The 24,694-nt window shown below is 41.5% G+C and overlaps 1 protein-coding gene across 1 annotated transcript; it reads left to right on the top strand.

Moving 5' to 3' along the window:
• The first annotated feature begins 6,042 nt into the window (after positions 1-6,042).
• On the top strand, positions 6,043-24,136 carry slc1a8b (solute carrier family 1 member 8b). Its single transcript, XM_036596561.1, has 11 exons — positions 6,043-6,285; positions 12,399-12,478; positions 15,622-15,837; positions 17,795-17,837; positions 18,715-18,925; positions 19,722-19,821; positions 20,776-21,009; positions 21,378-21,572; positions 22,054-22,188; positions 22,498-22,612; positions 23,981-24,136. Exons 1-11 carry the CDS (start codon positions 6,043-6,045, stop codon positions 24,134-24,136), a joined length of 1,728 nt encoding a protein of 575 aa, XP_036452454.1.
• Positions 24,137-24,694: the final 558 nt, after the last annotated feature.

Raw genomic sequence — 24,694 nt, 5'->3', positions numbered from 1 at the left:
CCAGAGCTGGCTGAAGTACACAGGTTCCTTACTTAAGTTTTAGTAATCTAGTAAAAAATTACTGGAGTAAAGTTGAAGTATGACTTACATTTTTACTCAAGCAGAACTGTAAAATCCTCCTAAATGTACTTAAAGTAAAAAAGTAACGAGGCTGTTTTGAAAATGTAGTGATCAAAAAGTACAAACTTTTGAAGTAAAAAGTATTAAGTGACAGAAATACTCAAGTAAAATACAAATACCTAAAAATGACTTAAGTACAGTAATGAAGCACTTGTACTTGCCACATCTGACAATAACACAAATAACTTCTCAGGATCTCCTGCACATAAAGATGGTTCTTCAGGAGTTCTTTAGTAAAAAAAAAACAGCCCTACATAGAACCATGGCCACTCAGAGAACCCTTTGCGTGATTAAACTGGGGCTAAACTGCTGTAGACTGAATGGTGGAGCTAAACTGCTGTAGCTGAATGGTGGGGCTAAACTGCTGTAGACTGAATGGGTGGGGCTAAACTGCTGTAGCTGAATGGTGGAGCTAAACTGCTGTAGCTGAATGGTGGGGCTAAACTGCTGTAGACTGAATGGGTGGGGCTAAACTGCTGTAGCTGAATGGTGGAGCTAAACTGCTGTAGACTGAATGGGTGGGGCTAAACTGCTGTAGCTGAATGGTGGAGCTAAACTGCTGTAGCTGAATGGTGGGGCTAAACTGCTGTAGACTGAATGGGTGGGGCTAAACTGCTGTAGCTGAATGGTGGAGCTAAACTGCTGTAGCTGAATGGTGGAGCTAAACTGCTGTAGACTGAATGGGTGGGGCTAAACTGCTGTAGACTGAATGGGTGGGGCTAAACTGCTGTAGACTGAATGGGTGGAGCTAAACTGCTGTAGACTGAATGGGTGGGGCTAAACTGCTGTAGACTGAATGGGTGGAGCTAAACTGCTGTAGACTGAATGGTGGGGCTAAACTGCTGTAGCTGAATGGTGGGGCTAAACTGCTGTAGCTGAATGGGTGGGGCTAAACTGCTGTAGCTGAATGGGTGGGGCTAAACTGCTGTAGCTGAATGGTGGAGCTAAACTGCTGTAGCTGAATGGGTGGGGCTAAACTGCTGTAGACTGAATGGGTGGGGCTAAATTGCTGTAGCTGAATGGTGGGGCTAAACTGCTGTAGACTGAATGGGTGGGGCTAAACTGCTGTAGACTGAATGGGTGGGGCTAAATTGCTGTAGCTGAATGGTGGGGCTAAACTGCTGTAGACTGAATGGGTGGGGCTAAACTGCTGTAGCTGAATGGTGGAGCTAAACTGCTGTAGCTGAATGGTGGAGCTAAACTGCTGTAGCTGAATGGTGGAGCTAAACTGCTGTAGACTGAATGGGTGGGGCTAAACTGCTGTAGCTGAATGGTGGGGCTAAACTGCTGTAGACTGAATGGGTGGGGCTAAACTGCTGTAGCTGAATGGTGGGGCTAAACTGCTGTAGACTGAATGGGTGGGGCTAAACTGCTGTAGCTGAATGGTGGAGCTAAACTGCTGTAGCTGAATGGTGGAGCTAAACTGCTGTAGCTGAATGGTGGATATATGTAAATGTGTTGGTTTTTGTGACATCACAAAACAGTGCATTGAAAACGGGCTGTTTGTGCAGTTCAGTTTCTGTATATAGACTGAATGTGCTGGAGAGTGAACAGTAGAACTCGGGTTCTCCGACACTGAAAACATAACAAAAACAAGTACACCACCTTCAGCAGAACCCCCCCACACTGTCTCCACTCATGTGTGTGTGTGTTTTGTGTGTGTGACGTCAGGTCCAGTGTTTGCTGAGGTTATTTAGGTGAAAGACTCTCCGCGCTGACCAATCAGAGCACAGAGATTAGAGTATGATCCAATCACAGGCTGCACTATCGTCATTGGACCGGTCAGCGCAAACTTTAGACCATTAGACCTGTTGTTAAACTCAGGGGAGGACAGCGTGAGGACACTGAGGACGTCAGCTCATTCAGCTCCTCACTTCACTGCTCATCACTGTTCATACATATCTAGAACCTTCCTCAGAATCACCTTATTATGAGGAACACAGATGGGAGGTTATTAAGATCAGGTTCTTTCTTCAGTAACACTGGAATTAGAGACTCAGCTTTAAATGATTAAGAGTAAAGTTCTCCGAATTCTCATTTTTCAGTTTTGCTTTTCAGTCAGGTCAGTAATTAAAGGTGGGCGATATGGCAAAGAAATAATATTGCGATACTTCAGGAAATTTTCACGATACACGATATGTCAAAATATTTAATGATCAGAGGAAAAAGAACATTTTAAAAATACTATCAAAAACTGTGATCAAACAGTGATTTTATTCAATATTTGGCTCTAAATCCAGTTAAACGGATTCATTTTTCTCTCTTTATAATGAAACGTGCAGTTGGTCAGTGTCTACAGGCACTGATGATATACATGATATGCTTAGCATACTGTATTGTATTGTGACATAATTTATCAGGATAACAGTATATATTTCCATATTGTCCAGCCCTGTAAATAAAATAGAATATGTTCCATATTTCCCCACTCGCTCATCCCGTCACGCATTCTCTCCTCTAGATGTTCCCTGACGGATGACTGTGGCATCGCTGAGCTTCACACTGACAGCCTCCTGTCAGGATGGAGGCTTAAGACCCTCACAAACTGGACGCGCCACGTCGCACAGTACAGCATCTCATAGCGTCATGTAGCAGAGCGCTGCTGCAGAACCTCTGCAGGGAGAACCCAAAAATGGCAGGTTCCAGTTCTTTTTTACACTCTACTCATATAAACTGAGTGAAATAAAGTGTTCATCGTCTCATCAAACTCAGTATTGGTTAACTGGCTCCACACAGTCTGGCTGTTTACGAGCAGAAAAAGGCCAGGCTAGTAATGCTAGCTGAGCTAACTTAGCATTAGCATCTCTCTGTTTATCTAAAAGACTGGCTGATTTTCTCTGTGCACAATTAAAGCCTCAGGTGATCCACTGAGGCGCTGTGAGGCAAAATAGTCCCCAAAGAAAACTTATTATTTCCGATTTTCCACTATTTTCCATCATCAACATTCATATAAACTCAGAAGACTCGTGTAGGTTCACTGGTGGTTCTGGATAGTAAATAAAATGTCTATATTTGTGTTGTAGTCATGGCGACCACTGGTTCCTATCACCACCACTGTAAAGACCTCTGAACCATTTCACACCAAACCGCTCTGAATCACTCTGATTACCTCACACACTGAGTTATGGGGAATTTTGAAAAATTCATGTAAGTATAACTGTAAATGTGGAGCACTGTGGTGATGCAGGTTCTAAATCAGACTGAATTTTACAGTGTTAAATTCTGCCGTTATTCCGGTGTGTTTGGGGTGTTGGGAATGCCGTGAGGACTGAAACATGCTCCTTCATGTGGTTTCCTTTCTGGGCCAGTGCTGCTCTGCGGGTTTGGCTCATTAAGTCGATCCTGTGGGCGAGGCGTGGAGCGGAAAGGGCTGCGGAGCGCGCCGGCCCCAATCCCATTAAAGGCATGACGCTGGGTGTCTGTGAATAGACTCTGCACACGCAGGGCAGGAGAGGCAGGAGAACCCACTGAGAACATCCTTTTTCCATGTGAGAGAGGAGGAGAGATCATTTCTCCTGCTTAACGCCAAGTGTGGGGTCCAGCCTCCTGGTTACCGCACGCTCGTACGACAAAAGCAGGCGAGAACCAGATGAAGAACGTCCACCACTGCACCATACAGAGTCTGATGTCTTAGTCAGTGGAATCATCTTGAGTTTAGTCAGAACATCTAATATTCCTGATTATGGGATTGTTACCCTTCTGAGCTCTGAGGTCATTCTCTCTCCATTTGTTCATATCTTCTTAAACTCTCCTTTAAAGGCTCTTCATATATCATGATCCTCATATGTTTCATATCTAAATGCTCCGTTATCTTCATCACTACTTTCCAAAACCGCTGCAGCAGCTTCAGCAGCTGTAAACTCTCTGCACGCCGTTTCACATGAGTCTCCGATGTGGACTGAATGAAGAATGAAGGGTTTCCGGCGTGATGGTCAGTCCTTAGTGATTTCCTGAGTGTCCATTGGTCAGTTTCACACAGAATGTAGACGGACACACCAATCCACCAGTTCCACACGGTGAGAGGCAGATGGCGTGTATCTCAGCCCCTCTTCATAGGCTCATAACTCCAGATGTGAAAAACAATAAAGAATCATCTAAATTCACAGCGTATTGGTGTATAATTGGCTGCATTTGATACCTGAAGGTTCTAGATAGTGTCTTGCAACTTCTGGAGTTTATTGCATTGGAGCCAATAGATTTTTAATAAGTAACTAGAAAAGTACATTTCCTAAAGAAAATGCAGTGTGATTGTGCAGTTTAGGCAGTTGCTAGGTGGTTACTAAGGTGTTGCTGCGGTATTTTAGGTGATTTCAAAGATGTTGCTAGGTGGTGGCTGTGGTATCTCAGGTGATTGCAAAGTGGTTGCTATGGTATCCCAGGTGCTTGCTAAGATATTGCTAGGTGGTTGCTAGGGGGTTGCTAGGGGTTGCTAGGTGGTTGCTTGGGTATCCCAGATGCTTGCTAAGATATTGCTAGGTGGTTGCTATGGTATTTCAGGTGGTTGCTAGGGGGTTGGTAGGTGGTTGCTATGGTATCCCAGGTGATTGTTAGGGTGTTGCTAGGTGGTTGCTATGGTGTCTGAGGTGGTTGCTAAGGTATTTCAGGTGGTTGCTAGGGGGTTGCTAGGGGTTGCTAGATGGTTGCTTGGGTATCCCAGATGGTTGCTAAGATATTGCTATGGTATTTCAGGTGGTTGCTAGGGGATTGGTAGTTGGCTGTTATGCTATCCCAGGTGGTTGCTAGGGGTTGCTGGGTGGTTGCTATGGTATCAAAGGTGGTTGCTAGGGCGTTGCTAGGTCATTCCAGGTTGTTGCTATGGTTCCTCACACAGTTAATAGGGTGTTGCTAATGGACTTGTATCAACATGACATGACTATTCAGTCTTAGAAGCTGGTTGATGATTTTCTGAAGTAATCAAACACATTCAGTGGTGTTGAGGTCTGGACTCTGGGGTGGTCAGTCCATCGTTCAGCTTCTTTGTTTGATGTGTCCGTCTCCTTTTCTCAGTGAGGTTCTTCTTGATCAGCTACACATCCTTTCAGACCCACAGCGCTGAGTCGTCTTCTCACAGTGGAAGGATGGACAGAAACACCTGTGGATGTTTTCAGATCTGAAGCAGCTTGATTTTCTCCTCTCTCTCAGAGATGAAAGCTTTAAGTGCTGTTTATCTGATGGGGGCAGTTTTGGGGTCGACCAGCTCTTCCAGGTGGTTGTTAGGAGACACATTTTCTCTGGAGCTTTTAATCAGATTTAAACTCCAGTTTTTGAAACATCACCTATTTTCCTTTAACATTTTCCTTCATTATGATTGTACACTCTAAAAAGATGGTTCTTCAAGGGTTCTTTAGTGAAAACAATGCTTAAAAGGTTCTCTGCATGGTGAAATGGTTCTTCAGATTAACGGAGAATGTGTTGTATATGGTTCTATACATCACCAAGAAGGCTTCTGCTATTGTTACAAGCTTCAGATCGGAAGAACCATCGTTTCTAAGAGTGTAAATGATCTTATATCTATTCTCCTCTCAAATATCTCCTGAGAAATGAAGAAGTTGTGCTGAATGACCGTTTTGGAGGAGAACACCATGATGAGACGTCCACTCCTGGCTCAGACTGGCCACTTCATTGGGAACATGTGTCCAGAACCCGTGAGGGTCAAGCAGGTCAAGCACTGGACTGACCCAGAAGTCTGAAAGCGTGGTGCTCTCTGTTCATTCATGGGCTCATGATCTCAGACTCCTCCTCCTCACAGTCAATGGTCCCAGACCTCTAAGTCTAATGCACCTCCAATTCCATTAGCCGGCTAATCTCGGCAGTGTGGCGCAGCACCGGCTTGGAGCTATCCTTGATTGCTTAATCTGTAGTTAGAAACGCTTTACCGCGAACTGCCTGCGCAACACTTCCTGGGCTCCGGGGGTCTCGGCCATGGAGGACAGGCAGAGCGGCAGCAGACGCTCCTCGGCTCAGTACCAGTCCTCTCCGGACACGCCCTGGAGAGCCATGGTGGAGTACCTGAAGAACGTCCTGCACAACACGGTGTCCCTGAAGGTCCGGGAGTGGGTCAAGGACTACTGCAGGAAGAACGGCCTGCTGACCCTGTCCGTTCTGGCCGTGGTGACCGGCTGCGTGGTGGGCTTCATGCTGAGGAGTCTGAACTTGTCCACTCAGGTAATCAGCTGTTTCAGTACTGACTGTACAGGTAACACTGTATTATGAGGATCACAGACTGGGGTCTTGATCTCTGTTCAATAAAGCGGTTCTAAATGGTTTTAATGGATCAAGACCTGAATTAGGATATTATTGAATTCTGTGATGTGAGAATCACTAATAATTTACTCATTAGTTGCACAATAAATACATTTATGAGCTGTATTACTACATTAATTAGAGATCTGTTACATTTCTGCATCATTTGCATCATTAGTTGTAACAATTTTAGACTTAATAAGACTTTTATAAGGCATTAATACTTCAAGATGTGTTTTTATCACTAATTAGAGCCTAAAAAGCACTAAACAAGCACTCAACAGGTAAATCTGTGCTTCTTTTAATAAAGTAAAGATGATTTTGTACCATCTTGGTAGCCAAAACATTCAATGTATGAATATTTTAGGTTATTTACAACTAAATGTGAATAAATAACAAACAATAAACAAATGAGCTTTATTTATTATGAGCTGTGTTAGTAGATTAAGTGGAGGCCTGTTATGTAAGAATCACTAATAATTGCCTAATTAGTGGTAATAATGTACAATAAATAAATTAGCTTTATTCTTTGTGAGCTGTATTAGTACATTAATCATAGGTCTGTTATGTTTTTGCATCATTTGCATCATTTAATAAGTCATTAACACATCAAGGTGTGTTTAAAAGAATTTTAATCACTTAGAGCCTTAAAACTCTAACAAGTCAATTTGTGTCCTTTATTGTAAAGTAAAGATGATTTTGTGCCATTTCGGCAGCCAAAACATACAAGTTGGGAATATTTACAACCAAATGTGGATAAATAATACAATGAACAAATTAGCCCTATTAAGTATGACTTAGATTAGAACATATTAGAGTCTTAGAACACAATTTGAAGGCCTGACGGTGAAAATCACCGCTGAGCTGATCTTTACTTTAGAATTTGGGACACAAACTGATTGTTTACTGCTTTTAGCCTCAAAGTAGTGATGATTAAAACTCTTATTAGCTGTGAAGTAATAAACACCGTCTTAATGAAGTGTTTATTGTGCATTATTACAGCTAATAGTGTGATTATTTGATGAAACAGGCCAATCAGAGCGCAGAGTAACAGTTCATAGTGATTAAAGCGTTTAGAAACGTCTGATTAAGGTCAAATGTAAGCTTTATATGTACATATATACGTTTGGACTGTGCTGTGAGTGAAATGACCAATCAGAGCGTCCGATGAGCTCCTGTGGAAGTTTTGACAAATGACGGTCAATAATTTTAAATAATCTGTAAACATGTTAAATTACTGATTCATCAATATATAAATCACAATCTCAGTCTTTATTATTATGATATTTTGTCTGCACTTTTAGAAAAGATGGTTCTTTAAGGGTTCTTTTGTAAAGACAATGGATCTCTATAGAACCTTGAACACGTTGCATGCTTAAATGGTTCTCTGCATGGTAAAATGGTTCTTCAGATTGATGGAGAATGTGTTGTATATGGTTCTATACAGCACCAAAAAGGGTTCAATGTCAAGCTTGTGCCAATAAAAGAACCCTAATTGGTGCTACATAGAAACCTTTTAGAACCATCTACAACACAGTCTCCATCAGTCTGAAGAACGATTTCACCATGTAAAGAACTGTTTGATCATAATATGGATCTGTATGGAACCTTTTTGAAGATAGTTCTATGTAGCACCTGAAAGTGTTCTGCTATCGTTACAATAGTATACAATAGAAGAACCCTTTTTGGTGCTATATAGAACCAGAAGAACTATTTCACCATGCAAAGAACCATTTAAGCATGCAATGGTTCTCTGAGAGTTCATGGTTCAATAAACCCATTGTCTTTACTAAAGAATCCTTGAAGAACCGTCTTTTAGGAGTGTCTCAGTGGATAGTGAGGCCTCAGGCGTCTTCAGCTGGATCAGCAGAAGAGTTAAAGAGTCATAGAGTTTTACTGAAGCTCCGAGTTAAAGAGTCGTAGAGTTTAATGAAGCTCTGAGTTAAAGAGTCATAGAGTTTTACTGAAGCTCTGAGTTAAAGAGTCGTAGAGTTTTACTGAAGCTCCGAGTTAAAGAGTCGTAGAGTTTAATGAAGCTCTGAGTTAAAGAGCCGTAGAGTTTAATGAAGCTCCGAGTTAAAGAGTCGTAGAGTTTAATGAAGCTCCGAGTTAAAGAGTCGTAGAGTTTAATGAAGCTCTGAGTTAAAGAGTCGTAGAGTTTTACTGAAGCTCCGAGTTAAAGAGTCGTAGAGTTTAATGAAGCTCCGAGTTAAAGAGTCGTAGAGTTTTACTGAAGCTCCGAGTTAAAGAGTCGTAGAGTTTAATGAAGCTCCAAGTTAAAGAGTCGTAGAGTTTTACTGAAGCTCCGAGTTAAAGAGTCGTAGAGTTTAATGAAGCTCCGAGTTAAAGAGCCGTAGAGTTTAATGAAGCTCCGAGTTAAAGAGTCGTAGAGTTTAATGAAGCTCCGAGTTAAAGAGTCGTAGAGTTTAATGAAGCTCTGAGTTAAAGAGTCGTAGAGTTTTACTGAAGCTCTGAGTTAAAGAGTCGTAGAGTTTTACTGAAGCTCTGAGTTAAAGAGTCGTAGAGTTTAATGAAGCTCTGAGTTAAAGAGTCGTAGAGTTTAATGAAGCTCTGAGTTAAAGAGCCGTAGAGTTTTACTGAAGCTCTGAGTTAAAGAGCCGTAGAGTTTAATGAAGCTCCGAGTTAAAGAGTCGTAGAGTTTTACTGAAGCTCCGAGTTAAAGAGTCGTAGAGTTTTACTGAAGCTCTGAGTTAAAGAGTCGTAGAGTTTTACTGAAGCTCTGAGTTAAAGAGTCGTAGAGTTTAATGAAGCTCTGAGTTAAAGAGTCGTAGAGTTTTACTGAAGCTCTGAGTTAAAGAGTCGTAGAGTTTTACTGAAGCTCTGAGTTAAAGAGCCGTAGAGTTTTACTGAAGCTCTGAGTTAAAGAGTCGTAGAGTTTAATGAAGCTCTGAGTTAAAGAGTCGTAGAGTTTAATGAAGCTCTGAGTTAAAGAGTCGTAGAGTTTTACTGAAGCTCTGAGTTAAAGAGTCGTAGAGTTTAATGAAGCTCTGAGTTAAAGAGTCGTAGAGTTTAATGAAGCTCTGAGTTAAAGAGTCGTAGAGTTTTACTGAAGCTCTGAGTTAAAGAGTCGTAGAGTTTTACTGAAGCTCTGAGTTAAAGAGTCGTAGAGTTTTACTGAAGCTCTGAGTTAAAGAGCCGTAGAGTTTTACTGAAGCTCCGAGTTAAAGAGTCATAGAGTTTAATGAAGCTCTGAGTTAAAGAGTCGTAGAGTTTAATGAAGCTCTGAGTTAAAGAGTCGTAGAGTTTTACTGAAGCTCTGAGTTAAAGAGTCGTAGAGTTTAATGAAGCTCTGAGTTAAAGAGCCGTAGAGTTTAATGAAGCTCTGAGTTAAAGAGTCGTAGAGTTTAATGAAGCTCTGAGTTAAAGAGTCGTAGAGTTTTACTGAAGCTCTGAGTTAAAGAGTCGTAGAGTTTAATGAAGCTCTGAGTTAAAGAGTCGTAGAGTTTTAATGAAGCTCTGAGTTAAAGAGTCGTAGAGTTTAATGAAGCTCTGAGTTAAAGAGTCGTAGAGTTTTACTGAAGCTCCGAGTTAAAGAGTCATAGAGTTTAATGAAGCTCTGAGTTAAAGAGTCGTAGAGTTTACTGAAGCTCTGAGTTAAAGAGTCGTAGAGTTTTACTGAAGCTCTGAGTTAAAGAGTCGTAGAGTTTTACTGAAGCTCCGAGTTAAAGAGTCGTAGAGTTTAATGAAGCTCTGAGTTAAAGAGCTGCGTTTTCAGATGTTTATTAAAAGTGAGCTCTGAGCTCGACTGTCTAATAAAAGCTGAACTGAGCTCCACAGTTTAGAAGCAGAATAACTGAAAGAGTCTCTCCACGTTTTCTGTGTTTTACTGAAGGAGTTCAGAAGGTCAGAATCTGCAGATGAATGTGTGATAACTGTGTCATCAGCAAAGCTATTAGAATTGATATCATGTTCCCTAATGACATCAGCTAGAAGTAACATGTACAAAGAGAACAGCCAAGGCCCTAAAACTGAACCCTGTGGGACGCCACAGGAAATGTTCAATGTTTTATGTGTTGAAAATGTGTTAAAAATATCAGTGGTGTTGATGGGAACCAGGGGTCGCCATGACTACAACACAAATGTAGACATTTTATTTACTATCCAGAACCACCAGTGAACCTACGAGTCTTCTGAGTTTATATGGAATGTTGATGATGGAAAATAGTGGAGAATCTGAAATAATAAGTTTTCTTTGCTGTGAAAATGGTATCTCGTCCAGTGATATTATCTTAAATCTAGTCAATGTGGCTAATATTCCTCATTTGGAGATGGTTGTAGGAATATTATGGTCATTTAATCTGTTTCCAGACGTTTGTTCCTTGTTTTAGTAACTTTACTGAGTGAAACTGTCTCTGTATTGGCAGATAATTCTGCTTGTTGTAACTGAGATCACTTCACTGAATAAAATAACCTGAAACAAGAACAGAACATCTAGAAATACGTTAAATATTCTTAATATTCATACAATCATCTCTAAATAAGAAATATCACACATTTAGACTGGATAAAACTGGATAAAATATTTAATAAATCAAATATTTCTTGTGTTGAGATTGTTGTTAGCTTATTTTAGGATGACTTATTTTTAGACATTATTTACTCTTTTTAAGTCATTTTAAGTGAAATTATCTTAAATCTAGTGAAGATATCTAATATTTCTCCTGTTAAGAGTGTTTTAGCTTATTTTAATATCGTTTAATTTATTTCTAGACATTATTTAAAGTTTTAAGTAAAATTATCTCTACTTCAGTAGATCATTTTGATTGTTTTACGAAACGTTTGAAATGAAGACATTTTTCTGCCAATATAGTGAGAAAATTTGACTCAATAAAATGAGCTAAAACAAGTAAATAATGTTTAGAAATACGAAAGTTAATCTTACAATAAGAGCACAACGTCTCAAAATGACATATATTAGACATAAGTGAACAGACTGATATTACCCACATTATTAAAGTGTTTTTAGAAGAGCGAAAACCTCTTAACTCTGCTCAAATATCTAATATTTCTCTTTATGATGCTGCTGTATGAATATTATATGATTATTTAACTGTTTCTGTTCATTTTTATTTGTTTGAAGTTGTTTAATCCAGTGAAAGTGTCTGATTCTGTTAGCAGGTCACTGAACGTGTTTCAGGAAATGATGCTTAAAATGAGTAAAATGATCTGCTGACAGAATAAAACACTTAATAAGATAAAATTACTTACACACTCAAAAAGATGGTTTTCCAAAGGTTTTTTACTGAAGACGGTGGTTCTTTAAAGAGCCAAGAACACTCAAAGAACCCTTTGCATGCTGAAATGGTTCTCTGCATGGTGAACTGGTTCTTCAGACTGATGGATAATGTGTTGTAGATGATTCTATATAGAACCTTTTTTGAAAATGGTTCTCTATAGCACCAAAAAAGGTTCTGCTATTGTTATGATACAAACTTGTATACAAAAGCAGAACCCTTTATGGTGCTATATAGAACCATTTTCAAAAAGAGCATGCGTGGTACATGGTTCTGTGTAGCACCAACAAGGGTTTTACTATTGGCACAAGCATGACATCGTAACAACAGAAGAACCCTTGTTGGTGCTACATAGAACCATATACAACACCTTCTCCATCACTCTGAAGAACCGTTTCATCATGCAGAGAACCATTTATTCATGCAAAGGTTCTTTGAGTGTTCATGGTTTTATATAGAACCATTTCCTTCACTAAAGAACCAGCTTTTTTCAGAGTGTAGAACAAGTAAAAAGCCATAAATTAGCTAAATAACTGTGAAACAGCCTCAGTGAGAAACACTGGCTGAACTGGCTGAACTGAAGATGTTCCTCCAGAAACAGCAGTAAAATTAAAAAACAGACAAATTTCACTTCAAAACTTCAACTTCAGATCCTGAAACTCTGAGTTTTTGTTCTGCTTTTACTTTAGAATCAGTTTCATTAAAAATCTGATCTGGGTGTTTAAAAACGTGTCCTTATCTGATCAGAACGTTCTCAAACACCACGTTCTCCTCCTCCAGGCCAAGATCTACTTCTCCTTCCCGGGAGAGCTGCTGATGAGGATGCTGAAGATGCTCATCCTTCCTCTCATCACGTCCAGGTAGCCTCTCCAACCCACTACACCCACCATGTTCCACACTCTTCAGTAAGATGGTTCTTCAAGGGTTCCTTAGAAATGGAATGGTTCTGTTTAGAGCCATGAGTTCTGTGTAGAACCATTTGCATGCTTAAATGGTTCTCTGCATGGTGAAATTGTTCTTCAGATTGATGGAGAATGTGTTGTACATGATTCTATACAGCACCAAAAAGGGTTCTGCTATTGTTACAATGTCAAGCTTGTAAGCTTGATCCTGTATAGAACCCTTTTCAAAAAGGGTAGAACCATACACAAACACATTCTCCATCAATCTGAAGAACCATTTTACCATCCGAAGAACCATTTCAGCATGTGGTTCTATATAGCACCTTTTTGAAAATGGTTCTATATAGCACCAAAAAAGGTTCTGTGTCAGGTTTGTATACAATAGAATAACTTTTTTGGTGCCATATAGAACCACTTTCGAAAACATTCTATATGGAACCATACATAACCCATCCTCTGTCGATCTGAAGAACCACTTCACCATGCAGAGAACCATTTAGGCATACAAATTGTTCTATATAGAACTCAGTGCCTGAAACAGAACCAGTCCCTTTACCAAAGAACCCTTGAAAGAACCACCTTTTTATAGTGTGTTTGTACGGTGACAGTATACAGTTTTAGACGTTCTCATGTTTTGTTTTGTAGAACTTTAAATCACAGTGGTTTCATTTTTACGCTGATGTAGAGAAACACAGTGAAAACTGAGCTCAGATCAGATTAATCACTGCAAAAAACAGTGAAAGGAACTTTAAATCAGCTCTAAACATCTGATACTCCTCACTAAGGCTGCGTTCACATTACCAGGCTGAAGTGGCTCAAATCTGATTTTTTGCCCTAATGTGACGCAGATCTGATGTTTTCAGAGCTGTGTGGACACAAATCTGATCTTTTCAAATCCGACCTGAGTCACTTTCATATGTGGTCCTAGATCAGATACGTATCCGATTCGTGGTCATACGACCTTAATGTGACGCTCAGATCAGAATTCATGTGTTTTTTCTCCACTGCGCTGCGCCATCATTCAGCGTTACCATGGCAGCAGCGCCGAACAGAAGTTAAAGCCTGTAAACAGTGGAAAAGCAGCTCATCTCACCTTTTTCTCCTTCGTCTCGCTCTAATAATGAAGCTGAGAGCTGATCAGAGTTAATTATCTTCTCAGCGAAGCTCGTTCTGCTCGTTAGTTTGTGCTGATGATGAACGTGATTCATTCACGTGACGTTACTGAGTAGGATGAGCTCATGAGGGTCATTTCAGGACGCTGGTTCGTCACATTAATGACAGATTTGAATCGCTTACCTAAACGAGTGTGAACCATCATGTTAGAGAAATCGGATTTGAGAAATGAGGCTTGTAATGTGAATGCAGCCTCTGAGACTGTTGTGAGAACACGGTAAGACTCACTAAGGACTGACCGTCACACCGGACACCCTTCACTCTTCGTTCAGTCCACACTCTGTAAAACTCACAGCACGTCTTAATGAAAGAATTAAGTCAACACAACTTAAATAGTACAGAAAGTCAAACTAACTCAAACTCAGAAATGAACTGTTGAGACAGTAACTCAGTCATTCTGAGTGAGAATATTTATTTAACTGTATTTTATTCACTATTTTTGTTTAACTTGACTTTACATGCAAATTCAAACAGGCCAATAACGGGTTGTTTTTGAAGACAATTCATTGTGGCTTAATATGATACACTGTAAAAAGTGTCTCGTCAGATCTACTTCTGAAAATGAAATGAAAAATGACTTTGTGTGGAAACAAATAAACATGAACTAGTTTTATTCAGCCTAAATAAATACTCTGAATGAGTGATTTTCTCAATCAGTGTAGTTTTTAAGGTGAATAAAACTGGTTCAGCTGCTTGAAAACTACATGAAGTAGTTTTTTTAAGCAGATCTGAAGAGACACTTTTTACAGTGTAGACATAAATGTTTACATTTAACTGATTTGGACTTTCATGCTTTTTTCATAACTTTATTTTGATGATTTTAGACTCAAAGATTCCGTCAAACAGGATCTCTGAGTTCAACAAACTTAGTGCAGTTCAGTTTAGACTCTCAGCTTTACTTGATAAATGTTTGGTCACTGCAGCCTTCTTGAGTAAAACTCATTCCTATTGGCTCTTAGTACCATATATTTACATAATGGGCGTGTCTCTTCACCATCTGTGTGTTGTCATTCTCCTCAGCCTATCTTTCCCTTGTGTTGACTTATCCACTTTTGTGATTTGAGTCCATGAGTACTGTTTAATCATCAGTGTGAAGAACTGAGTTATTACGTTCCTCTCTGCTGAGTGGGGTTCTATGGTTCTATGGTTCTATGTGGCTAAATGCTACAGAGACAACATCTGGACTGAGCTGTTACCATTCAGTCAGGTGGTCTGGAGTGACATTAAGTTGGATAAGACATTGTTATAGATGTCTTATCATGTCTCTGCAATGCAATATGAATTTGTATAGATGATGGTCTAGTTTAGCCTAGCAGTGAATTTAAATTACAATAGCTTAATTATTGAGTTAGAACAGCTTAATCATAAGTCCCAAATAATCATTTTAATATCAACAAAACAAACGGGGGTAGAACACTTTACTCCATTTACTGAAGTGTATATAGCAATAAACATGTCGCTGCTGTCGAAAGGAAACTCATCTCCATTTTTCAGTTTTTGAAATAATTTGAAAGTGTCTGTTTCTCTTTACATTGTGTGTAAATTTCATGATGAATGAACCAAAAGAAACAGACAAAAGTGTCTGGTTCCATTGACTTCCATTAACAGTTAAGTGTGTTTTTTCTTCTCCTGTAAAGTTACCATATAGACATACGAGGTTTTGTTCTGACAGCAGTGACATGTTTTGTTCATACTCAGTTCAGGTAATTATGTTAAATGATTTGAGTTATTGAACGTAAAACATTGGAGCTAATCGGTTTCCTCGAATCATTTGAGTTGACTTAAGTCATCAGGTTCTACATTCTGCATCGCAGACTCATGTGAAACGGCGTGCGGGGAGTTTACAGCTGCTGAAGCCAAAACCAGTAATAATTCATTTTTAAGCTCTTTCTGTAACAAATACAGTGACTAAGCCATTTTGTGTGCAGTTTAATGTCCGGTCTGTCGGCCATGGACACCAAGGCCAGCGGGCGTCTGGGTCTGCTGACCATCACCTACTACCTGTGGACCACCTTCATCGCTGTGATTGTGGGGATTATCCTGGTTCTGGTGGTCCATCCTGGGACAGGAACCGAGAAGGAAGGACACAGAGCCTCGGGGGGGCCGGTCATGACCTCCGCAGATGCTCTGCTTGACCTCATCAGGTTCGTATCACAACTTAACTTGCTCTCCCATTGGTCAGGACTTCAGGAGCTGGACTGAAGGCCTTACACGTTAGATTAACTACCAACATAATTAGGGAGTGACAGAGGAACCAAGCATGCTTTGGTTTACAATGTTCTAGATACATCACTGACTGGGAATACAAGCCGTTGCCTTAGCAGGTTCCAGGTAGTTGTTAGGAATGTAAAACAGTGGCGGCAGCTCTATGGCCTCTTTGCTGAAAGAGTTACTGTAACACTGATACACACAAGATCAGATATATGATAATGTCTGTCACAAACTTCAGATAAAATATATAGAATGACTTTTACAAGCTTCAAATGTCTGTATTTAATCTAGAACAGCAAGAAAATGTTCGTGTGAAATGCTGTTAGCTTAGCACTAACATACTACAAGAAACCCCATAGGGGCCCTAGCAGAAATAGCTTTATTATGGATACGTTTTTTCCTAATTTTTTGACCAGGTTTTGACATTTATGGACTGATCTGGCCAACTGTAGAACAGACTCAGTTTATATCACAATACCTACATTTAGAGTCAGTTATTCATTCAGCCTAATGAGAAACTGTAGAACAGACTCGGTTTATATCACAATACCTACATTTAGAGTCGGTTATTCATTCAGCCTAATGAGAAACTGTAGAACAGACTCGGTTTATATCACAATACCTACATTTAGAGTCAGTTATTCATTCAGCCTAATGAGAAACTGTAGAACAGACTCAGTTTATATCACAATACCTACATTTAGAGTCAGTTATTCATTCAGCCTAATGAGAAACTGTAGAACAGACTCGGTTTATATCACAATACCTACATTTAGAGTCGGTTATTCATTCAGCCTAATGAGAAACTGTAGAACAGACTCAGTTTATATCACAATACCTACATTTAGAGTCGGTAATTCATTCAGCCTAATGAGAAACTGTAGAACAGACTCAGTTTATATCACAATACCTACATTTAGGGGCATAAATGGACGTTGCACAATACACAATATAATATTTTAACTCAATCAAAATATTGTCGCCAAAAGGTTTACTTTTCAGAATGAAAAATTCTTTAAAATTTCGTATTTTAAGCAGGTTTGGACTGTTCCTGTTGGTCCGTTCATCATGAGATTTTCACACAAAGTTAAGAGCAGCTAGTGTTTTCATATTATATTTTTTAAAATTGGGCAAGAACCAGGGTTGGGATCCTTGGCACTACCAATGCAAGATTGCTAGTTCCCCGGTGATGCCACAGCCATACGTAATCAGGAGTCCACTTAGTGTTCTTGATAGCATGGTGTCAGATGAAGAGGCCTGGCTAGCAGGTGAAACTGGACTTGACTAAATTAAACCAAAACAAACAAAAACAGTTGACTTTGGAGCCATTTTAGCCCTTCGACTCTGTAGGCCTCAGAGTTAGTGAGCGAGTTCAGATCATCTCCCTGCAGAGGAGAGATCCCTCAGTCAGAGTCGTATCACCTGGGATCCATTAGACAGTTCATTTCAATCGATCAATCTTCTTAGAAAGGAGTTACATAACCGCTCTGCTGGGACGCGTGTGCTGGAGGCTTAGACTGGCCGGGTCCAATCCCGTTACAGAACGGCAGGCTCAGAGTATTTTTAGCGGGATGTGAATGGTCAGGATTTGAGCTCCTGAGCTCCAGAACAGATTTAACAGGATTCCAGCCTCAGGTCAGGGCCTCCTGCGTGGGAGCCGTTATATATAAAAGCTCAGCGTTCAACCTCTCACCTCCAAAATCCACAGCTTTTTATACTGACCATGCTTTCCTGTCCAGCTCACACGCCTGACACCACGAAAACAAACGCACTGTAGCTTCTGCGTGACTGCAGCAGGAGCCCGATTGGTCTCTGAACATGTGGAACCGTAACAGGCGTAACGGCTTAACAGCAGACGCCCCGTTCATTCTTTATCTGTTTCTTTTTCAGGAACATGATCCCTTCCAACCTGATAGAAGCCACCTTTCAACAGGTGAGGGGGAATAAATGAATAATTCATGAATAAACCTGCTGATAAAAACAGCACAGACCAGCCTGAATACCAGCATCCAAAACACACCATGTTCACTGTAAAAACAGGGTCTTGTCAAGTGAAATGATCTTAATCCTAGTCTATCTAATATTTCTTGTTTTGAGATGGTTGTGCTCTTATCATGAGATTATCTGGCTTATTTCTAGACATAGTTTACCTGTTTTAAGTAATTTTATCAAGAACAATGATCTCATTATACTGGTAGATAATTCTGCTGGTTTCAAGCTCATTTCTTAAACAAGCTAAACTATCTGTCACTATAGTGAGATAAACGTACTTAATAAAATCAGCTAAAACAAGTAAAACATGTTTGGAAACAAGTTAAATAATCTTAAAATAGGCTTAAGACAATCTCAACAGGAGGGATATTAGATGTGTTGACCAAATTTAAGGTAATTTTACTTGACAAGACACCATTTTTGCAGTGTGCTGGTTTTGCTGGTTTTTCTTGCTGGGAATTCAGCTGAAGTAATACTTTGAAGAAAAGAAATCAATTTACTTTCCCTTCTGAACTCAAATGTAGTCGTTCAGCCGAGACGTGTTTGGTGTCTGAAGTTTGCTGCTTTAGTTTTAGCGCTGGAGCTACAAGGCTAATGTAGCTAACAAGTAATAGAAGCATATAAGCATCTCCACCAGCTAGCCTGGTGCTAACTGCATGCCTGAATGATCTCAGACTGTGAGGTGTTCAGTGTGTCTAACAGTCTTGATTATGTGGTTTCTGAGACTTTGTAACTCATGTTTTACATTTTAAACCCATTTTAAACCCTGAAACTCGAGGCCTAAACTGATCCATCCTCCCTCATCATTTGCGTTTCAGTACAAAACGGATCTGGTGCCTAACGTCAAGAGCATCCCGCTCGACTCCCAAGCCAACTATGTTTACATCATGCCGGATTATGATAACCCTAAAATGGGCCACCCGGTGTTTCTGGAGCTGACCCCCGCTCCGGAGATCCACTACAAGGTGGTTCCAGGGAAAAGCAGCCAGATGAACGTCCTCGGCATCGTCATCTTCTCCGCCACGATGGGTGAGGAGCTCCTCTCTCCACTGGTTTCAGAATTCTGCCTGGAATGCTTCACTTTTCCTTTAATGTTTATAAAACACTGTAGAATAAAACAGAATACAATAGAATTAATGAAGTATGGAATAGAACAGAACACAGAAATTAATAGAATGGAACAGAAAAGAATGTATGAAAGGAGTGCGAGTCAGCGAGTTAAACGCTGCCAGGTAACCAAGTTACAGTTTATTAACTGTAAAAGGGCTTCGACTCTGAATTACTCATTAAACACGTATTTAGACTGGAAAACACCTGTGAATGAAGGAGGAGGTAGAGTTAGCATGTATATCACACAAAAACCTTGTGTCTCTATTTTGGTTGTTTTTCACTGTTTTGCACAGTTTGAAACTCCCATCACATTGTGTTAAACACGCATGATGAACAGGCCGATAGAAATGGTTCAAAATTACTTGATGAGAAAATCTCGCTGCATCAGCTTCCACTGTTTTCTGCTTCTCCTGTAAAGTTACGTTTTGGAGATACGAGGTTTTGTTCTGACAGCGACGCAGACCATCGCTCCACTCAGTGTCTGGGAGTCTGTGTGGATCCACATCGTCAGTAAAGCTAGTCTTGTGACTGTACTCGTTCGTCCCTCTGGAGTCGGTTTAGATACATTTCCTTCATATTTGATTCAGTTTTAAGCGCGAAGCCTGTAAACGAAGAGCGAACCCTGCCAACATGGCGGAACGATGACATGGATTCCCATCGCTGTAACGTCGCCCCTCAGAAAGATCTGACCTCCTCGCTCCGTTGTGTCCTCCAGGTCTGCTGCTGGGCCGGATGGGTGAGAGAGGATCTCCGCTGGTCAACGTCTGTCTCTGCATCAACGAGTGTGTGATGAAGATCATCAACGCTGCCATGTGGTGAGTCAGACTGGACACTGATTCTGTAGAGACTTTAAAGCAGCAGTTTGGAGATAAAGCTAATTTGCTCAACTCCCAGACACCCCCAGCAGAACGCCTTTTGGTGCTTTGTAGAACCCTTTTTAAAAAAGTTCTGTATAAAACTATTTTTGTCTCTAACTTTGTCCATTTTTCCAAACGCGTCTGGGCTGATCAGCCACAAAACTGTACGAATTAGATATTTAGCCTTAGCTGTGGCCTTCAGAGGGTCTGAATGCGTGTAAGGACGTCTAGACTGGACTCATTACAGACTGATTCCAGCCAAGGGTCAGTCCTGTTTAGTCCACAGCACCGAAAAGCTGCTTACAGCCTCTGCTGGTGTATTTAAAACTCTCACAAACACAGCAGAGAAACACTCAGCGCTAACGCTAATGCTAACACAGCACGGCTTTAACCTCCACCAGCCGGAACAGCGCCGTGCCGATACAGACAGCGTTCACATATTTAATTAGCGACTGCAGAGACATGAGCAACGCTATTGTTATCTGACAGTACATACCTTTTATTTTTTTATTTTTTTAGTTTCTGAGATATGACACAGTGGGAATGGTGGACCTCCACACAGCTTTTTGATTGGACATATGGTTTTTGTGCAATCTTTGTTAAATGATAGATTTTTTCCCCACAGGAATAAATGGGGTGCAACACCCTATTAACCGTTTGGGATACCATAGCGACCACCAGCATCCACCTAGCAACCCCTAGCAACCATCAGGGATACCATAGCAACCACCTAGCAACACCCTAGAAATACAGTCTTAAGGAAGAACATAGAAATAAGAAAAAAAAGATATTGGGTATTTAAATGTATACAAGTGTATACAAATACATACATTACATACACTACATATAGTACATTACACAAATATATAGAAATAAAAATAATAAATCATAAACACCCCAATCTCTGTGCAGGTATTTCCCGTTTGGTATCGTGTTCCTGGTGGCAGGGAAGATTTTGGACATGCATGATCCGGTCATCCTGGCAGAGAAGTTGGGGATGTACTTTATGACCGTCCTGGCCGGCCTGTTTGTGCACGGAGTCATCCTGCTGCCCATGTTCTTCTTCCTCTTCACCAAGAAGAACCCCTTCAGCTACATCCGCGGCCTGCTCCAGGCGCTGGTCATCGCGCTGGCCACTTCATCCAGGTATGGCAGCGCCTCTGCTGGCCACTGGAGGAACTACACACAGCTCCACAGCTCACTCTCCATCACAGGGTTCAGTCAGAACCATCATAAACGTTCTGTCTTATTTTCATTTTAGTAACTTATTTGATTTATTTCTTCACTGTTTTAAATGTGGTGCTCAGTAAAGATTGGTTTAATCTACAAACAAACAAAGGAACAATGGAGAAAAAGTGATGTTAGTGAATGATTATCATGACACTCCAGTAAAACTGCTGATAACATGTTCTCTCTCTCTCTCTCTCTCTCTCTCTCTCTCTCTCTCTCTCTCTCTCTCTCTCTCTCTCTCTCCCCCTCCCTCTCTCTCTCTGTCACTCCTCTGTGTCCTGCAGTTCAGCCACTCTGCCCATCACAATGAAGTGTTTGTTGGAGAACTGCCATGTGGACCGTAAAATCGCTCGGTTTGTGCTGCCCGTAGGAGCCACGATCAACATGGACGGAACGGCCCTGTATGAGGCCGTGGCTGCTATTTTCATCGCCCAGGTCAATGAGTACGAGCTGGACTTTGGACAGCTAGTGACCATCAGGTAAAACATTACAAACTGCTGGAATGTACACTTGCTGGCCACTTTATAGGAAACACCTCCCTTGTGCTTCCACTAACTGGCCACTTTATTAGAAACACCCACTTTGTGCTTCCACTAACTGGCCACTTTATTAGAAACACCCCCTCATGCTTCCACTAACTGGCCACTTTATTAGAAACACCCCCTCATGCTTCCACTAACTGGCCACTTTTTTAGAAACACCCCCCTCATGCTTCCACTAACTGGCCACTTTATCAGAAACACCCCCTCGTGCTTCCGCTAACTGGCCACTTTATTAGAAACCCCTCTCCTGTAGCTCCTCCTTGCTGATGTGCAGTATGAGACAAGACTACAGCGTAGGTGTTTCTAATAAAGTGGCCGGTGGGAGGAGCTATTATAAATAGACCATATTAACTATGTTTTACGGGGAGAGGAAGTGATGTAATAATAACCCATAACCCCCTCCATCCCCTCCTTTCAGTATTACGGCTACAGCCGCAAGTATCGGAGCAGCCGGGATCCCGCAGGCTGGCCTCGTTACCATGGTGATCGTCCTCACCTCGGTGGGGTTACCACCTGATGACATCACACTTATCGTTGCCATCGATTGGATCCTGTAAGTATGACATCAGAGCAGAGCTCATTTACATATATCAGTCTTAAAGGCACAGCAACAAACACAGTTTAGCTGTAATGGATAAAGAGAGGCTGGAAAACTGAATTATGACTGAATTATGAATTTAAGGAGAAAAAATATACTAAATATAAACATAAAATCAGGGGGAAAATATAAAATGCGAGAATAATGTTGGATATGGGCTCTTTAAGTAATCCAACAAGCTGCTTTCTGAACTACGTCTCAGACTGTCTGAGCTCAATCACGTCTATCAGAGACATCAGTCTGACTCTTCATTCTGTTCTCCAGAGATCGGTTCCGCACCATGATCAACGTTCTGGGGGACGCGCTAGCTGCAGGAATCATGGCCCACCTGTGCAGGAAAGACTTCCAGCCCAATGCCCCCAGAAACAACGATCAGAGGGTGAGATACAGTCCGACTGTCAATAATATTATTATTAACAGTAGGTACAGTTGCATTTACTTGCATCATGTCTACACCAGACGGTTCAATATTATTTGCTGAAACATGCAAATAAGCCTCTGACAAATCACTGTGGCCCAGCCCCTTTTCTTAGTTTTACCCCACCCCTTGTTTTCGAGTGTTGCCCCTTGGAACTGAGTCACATATTTAGGGCATCATATGATCTTCAAAGAGGGGGGAAATTATTTATTATCACCCACCCCTAATTCTTCAGTGATATGAAGCTGAAGTCAGATATTCACCAGATTCGAATTTTCCCGTTCCACCTTAAATGGAGCAGCAGTTCTGACACCCGAGGAGCCAGAATGTAACTGCTGCACCATTTAAGGTGGAACGGGAAATTTAGCTACCGAGACGTCAGCACTGCTAGAGATTATTATGCTTGTTATGAAGAAAAGGACCAAAATACACTGAAACGATATTAAAGTAAGAGAATATGATGGTTATTGTAATTTTAACAGATAATTGTCACATTTGTGGGTTTCAAGAATCAGGACACCCTACCCCTAGACGAGAACACGCAAAACAGAGGGGTAGTGCTGAGGGGTGAAATGGGACTGGGCCTTAAAATCTTTTTATTGTCCAGATGAATCCCTCACTTTATCCGGGGCTGAGTGGTCACTTCATTAAGTCCACCTCCTTGTTTCTACACTCACTGTCTACTTTATCAGCTCCACTGACCATATAGTTCCACTCTACACTCCACTCTAGTTCTACAGTTACAGACTGTAGTCCATCTGTTTCTCTGCATACTTTGTTAGCCCCCTTTACCCTGTTCTTCAGTGGTCAGGACCCCCATGGACCCTCACAGAGCAGGTACTATTTGGGTGGTGGATCATTCTCAGCACTGCAGTAACACTGACGTGGTGGTGGTGTGTTAGTGTGTGTTGTGCTGGTACGAGTGGATCAGACACAGCAGTGCTGCTGGAGTTTTTAAACACCTCAGTGTCACTGCTGGACTGAGAATAGTCCACCAACCTAAAATATCCAGCCAACAGCGTCCTGTGGGCAGCGTCCTGTGACCACTGATGAAGGACTAGAGGATGACCAACACAAACTGTGCAGCAGCAGATGAGCTATCGTCTCTGACTTTACATCTACAAGGTGGACTGACAAGGTAGGAGTGTCTAATAGAGTGGACAGTGAGTGGACACAGTGTTTAAAACTCCAGCAGCACTGCTGTGTCTGATCCACTCGTACCAGAAACAAACTGCAGACACCAAACAGGTCCCGTCTGATTGACTGTATTTGGGGAAAATCTGTAAATTTGAGAATTTACTGAACCGTCACTGTAATCTGTGCTTCCAGAGAGATACGGTCACCTCCTACTACGGAAACCAGAGTGTGCAGAGCATCCCCTCCTCCGAGGTGCCTCTGATCGCCAACCGAGACTACATCCTGGAGGTGGTGGGCGACCAGGTGATAGAGAGACCCACCGCTTACTACAACCTCTGCCAAGTCTGAGTCTCTCCGAGGATCATCTGCAGGAAACCGCTGCCTTCGACTTCACCGGAACCTTCCTGTCCTCTTCCTTCTCCTTTGCTTCTGGTCGTGCCATTCTGAGTCGCCCTTACGCCAGAAACTGTTCCTTCAACTTCTGCGCACAGGGAACCGGTGAGGAACCTCCAGGAACCTCTGCGAAACCTGTAGGAAACCTCCATGGGAACCTCTGAGGAACCTTTAGGGCCCCTCTGCAGAACCCATGAGGAACCTTGATGGGAACCTTTGAGGAACCTCCGGAGAACCTGTAGGGAACCTCCAAGGAACCTTCAGGGCCCCTCGGCGGAACCCATGAGGAACCTTGATAGGAACCTGTGAGGAACCTCCAGGGAACCTGTAGGGAACCTCTGAGGAACCTTCAGGGCCCCTCGGTGGAACCAATGAGGAATGTTGATAAGAACCTGTGAGGAACCTCCAGAGAACATCTGGGGAACCCTCGAGGAACATTCATGGGAGCCTGTGAGGAACCTTCAGGGAACCACCGGGAAACCTGTGAGATGAAAGCTGAAGTTCTGAGATATA

The sequence above is a fragment of the Colossoma macropomum genome, unplaced genomic scaffold (genome assembly GCF_904425465.1).
Source record: "Colossoma macropomum unplaced genomic scaffold, Colossoma_macropomum, whole genome shotgun sequence".
NCBI lineage: Eukaryota > Metazoa > Chordata > Actinopteri > Characiformes > Serrasalmidae > Colossoma > Colossoma macropomum.
The sequence above is the reverse complement of the archived record's forward strand: the minus strand, read 5'-3'. Positions and strand labels throughout refer to the sequence as shown.